The sequence below is a fragment of the Mycetomoellerius zeteki genome, unplaced genomic scaffold, assembly GCF_001594055.1.
Source record: "Mycetomoellerius zeteki isolate Tzet28-1 unplaced genomic scaffold, Tzet1.0 scaffold903, whole genome shotgun sequence".
In the NCBI taxonomy this organism is placed as follows: Eukaryota; Metazoa; Arthropoda; class Insecta; order Hymenoptera; family Formicidae; genus Mycetomoellerius; species Mycetomoellerius zeteki.
The window spans coordinates 3,126-5,857 of NW_017257940.1; the positions used below are offsets into that span (position 1 = coordinate 3,126).

General features: G+C 31.6%; 1 protein-coding gene across 1 annotated transcript in view; it reads right to left on the bottom strand.

Annotated features, from left to right (window-relative positions):
- Positions 1–437: 437 nt before the first annotated feature.
- Positions 438–2,732, bottom strand: part of LOC108730378 (uncharacterized) — a 12,826-nt gene continuing 10,531 nt past the window's right edge. Inside the window, exon 4 of the mRNA XM_018460036.1 lies at positions 438–1,403. Within this exon, the coding sequence (XP_018315538.1) occupies positions 438–1,403 (966 nt within the window). The remainder of the gene's footprint in view (positions 1,404–2,732) is intronic.

A 2,732-nucleotide genomic window follows, 5' to 3' on the forward strand; every position in this document is an offset into this window, starting at 1 on the left:
TGGGCAACTCGTTCGCCCGACTTAACGCCATTAGATTTCTATGCATGGGGTACTCTGAAGCAAGAAGTTTATTCTTCGCCTATTCAATCAGAGCAACATTTGAGAAATCGTATCGTAGCTGCAGCGAACAGAATATCGCAAGAACAGTGCCTGGCTGCTACAAGAGCCGTGTTTGACAGATGCAATGCTTGTATTGCTGCAAGAGGTGCACATTTCGAACAAAATCTTCATTAAAAAGTTTATAAATAAAATAATTAAAATAATAAATTAAATATATTTTTTTCTTTTTTCGTGATTTCCTGCGAAACAAAGCAAAAAGGAGCATATGTCTATAGGACTTTTTTTCTTAGTTTTTTACTCCTCTACACGCTCCCGAAGTTTTGCCATTTAATTTGGAAACACCCTGTATATTTTACATACTTTTAGACATCGATACCTTATTTCTGTACAGAAGATAATAGCAATGGAAATATATTTTTTTTCCAAAACAGCATTGCCTTTTCGATTAAATCCTGTGCTACTTCTGAATCGTATGTAAGCCATTGCATTTGTACTGTTTTCGTACTTTCAAAAGCCGAATCAGCCACACAAAATAATCCTTTTTTCCTTCCTGTAGCTAACATTTGTAAGTGCATCTGTGCTATGTACTTAGGATTGATAATTTTATCTTTCGACAAGAAATTTTCCAATGTTTTTTTATTTGAAGGACATTTTATTTCTACGATGTATTCGTTGGTTATACCATCAGGTGATGCACCGAGAGCTGGATAATTTGGCAATAGATACAATCCAGCACTCCTTATTTGTGTACCTAGTTCGCGCTCTACTTCTGACAGAACTAGTTTTTCCAAGTTCTTTCCTCGTAACATTGCACTTGTTTCATGTATTTTACTCGCTCCTGTTATCTGTTTAACAAACGATCCACTATCTGTTGTACAATGTGCTGCTTCGTACAATTTAGAAGCTGTAATCCTCCCATATCGGAGTTCGTACCACAGTGGACAATCACTCTGTTTTTGTGTCAACCGTTCAGCTTCATCGCATAAGACTTGAGTCATCTCGGAACTGGCAAAAGTAAGAAAATCCTCTGACAGTAGACCTCCATTTAAATGAAATTTTAAAAGAAGTCTGTGCAACGATAAATAATTTGTTTTCAGACATTTTAAATCAATATGTAGTCGTGAAATTTGACAATCAATTTGTTTACTTTCTGCCAATTGTAAAACGTCGTGTTGAAAGGTGCTATTATCGGGAATGGATGTTTGTTTTAGTTTTAATATTTTCTGAATGCCCAAATCCTTGACTTCGATATATTTGAGTACCGTGCCTACACTTGATAAACGAGATTTTTTCCAATAGCATGCTATTTCTGTAGGCGCCGGGTCTTCGCTCCTTCGATGTACACAGAGAGAAAGATTTCTTTAAATTTAATAAATTTTCTTAAATTTAAAGAAATTTAATCATTGGAATGGTCCAACCGTATCGCTGGGTAGATGAACAAATGTGATTATTTAACTTCTTAAGTAATACATATCATTACCTAAAACAAAATAGTTCTTTGAGATAAATTGAATTCTTTGTTCACTGAAAACATTGTGTTGTATTATTCAAACATTATGCAATTTGATTCAAAAGCATTGTGTTATTTCAATTAAATAACAATTTTGTTAATTCATACATTGTGCAACTTGACTCAAAAGCATTGTGTTATTTCAATTAAATAACAATTTTGTTAATTCATACATTGTGCAACTTGACTCAAAAGCATTGTGTTATTTTAATTAAATAATAATTTTGTTAATTCAAACAACTTCATTATTCCATTTAAAGTACAGTATTATTTTATTACAATTATATCTTTATTACATTAAAAATTTTCCTTACAACTTGTAAATAAATAAGTTGTACCGTTTAATTTCAGTTAATTCAATAAAAAATTATTTACTGTTTAATAAAATATTGAATATTGTGTATAGCTATCAATGAAATATTAAATAACATGTAGCTTTATAAAATGCAATTGAAAGTATAATTCAATTGCATTTTATAAAGCTACATGTTATTTAATATTTCATTGATAGCTATACACAATATTCAATATTTTATTAAACAGTAAATAATTTTTTATTGAATTAACTGAAATTAAACGGTACAACTTATTTATTTACAAGTTGTAAGGAAGAAGTTGTAAGGAAAATTTTTAATGTAACAAAATTTAGCTTTATAAATACGGTGCAATTGAGAGAAGATATGATATTTGTTATACTTTCCATTCTACCATATTTACAAAGCTAATTTTTATTCAATATTTCATTGATAACTATACAACACATCTATAGAAAATTAATCTATTTATTAATAAATATTCTCGTAAATATAAATGTTTTATTTATTTTTTCCACCTATATTGTATGATTACGAATAAAACGTTGATAGTTTAATATACAGGGTGTCCAGCCCCACTCTTCCAATCTCCCGCAGGAAGGTAGATGGGATCGAAATAAATATAAAAGTCCTGTACCGTTTAGCGGTACAGGACTTTTATATTTATACAGTATCTGTAATAATAATCGAGATATTAAAGTTTGAAATTGTACTAATGAGAGCGCGCCTATAGAAAGAATAGAAACGGCTCCGATCGCTCGAGGTACAGCCCGGCCCAGTTTGACAAACGATGAATGCGGCGGCAGGAGAGGCAAGAGGGGAAGCGCGCCGTTGCTTAGCGCTCGGCA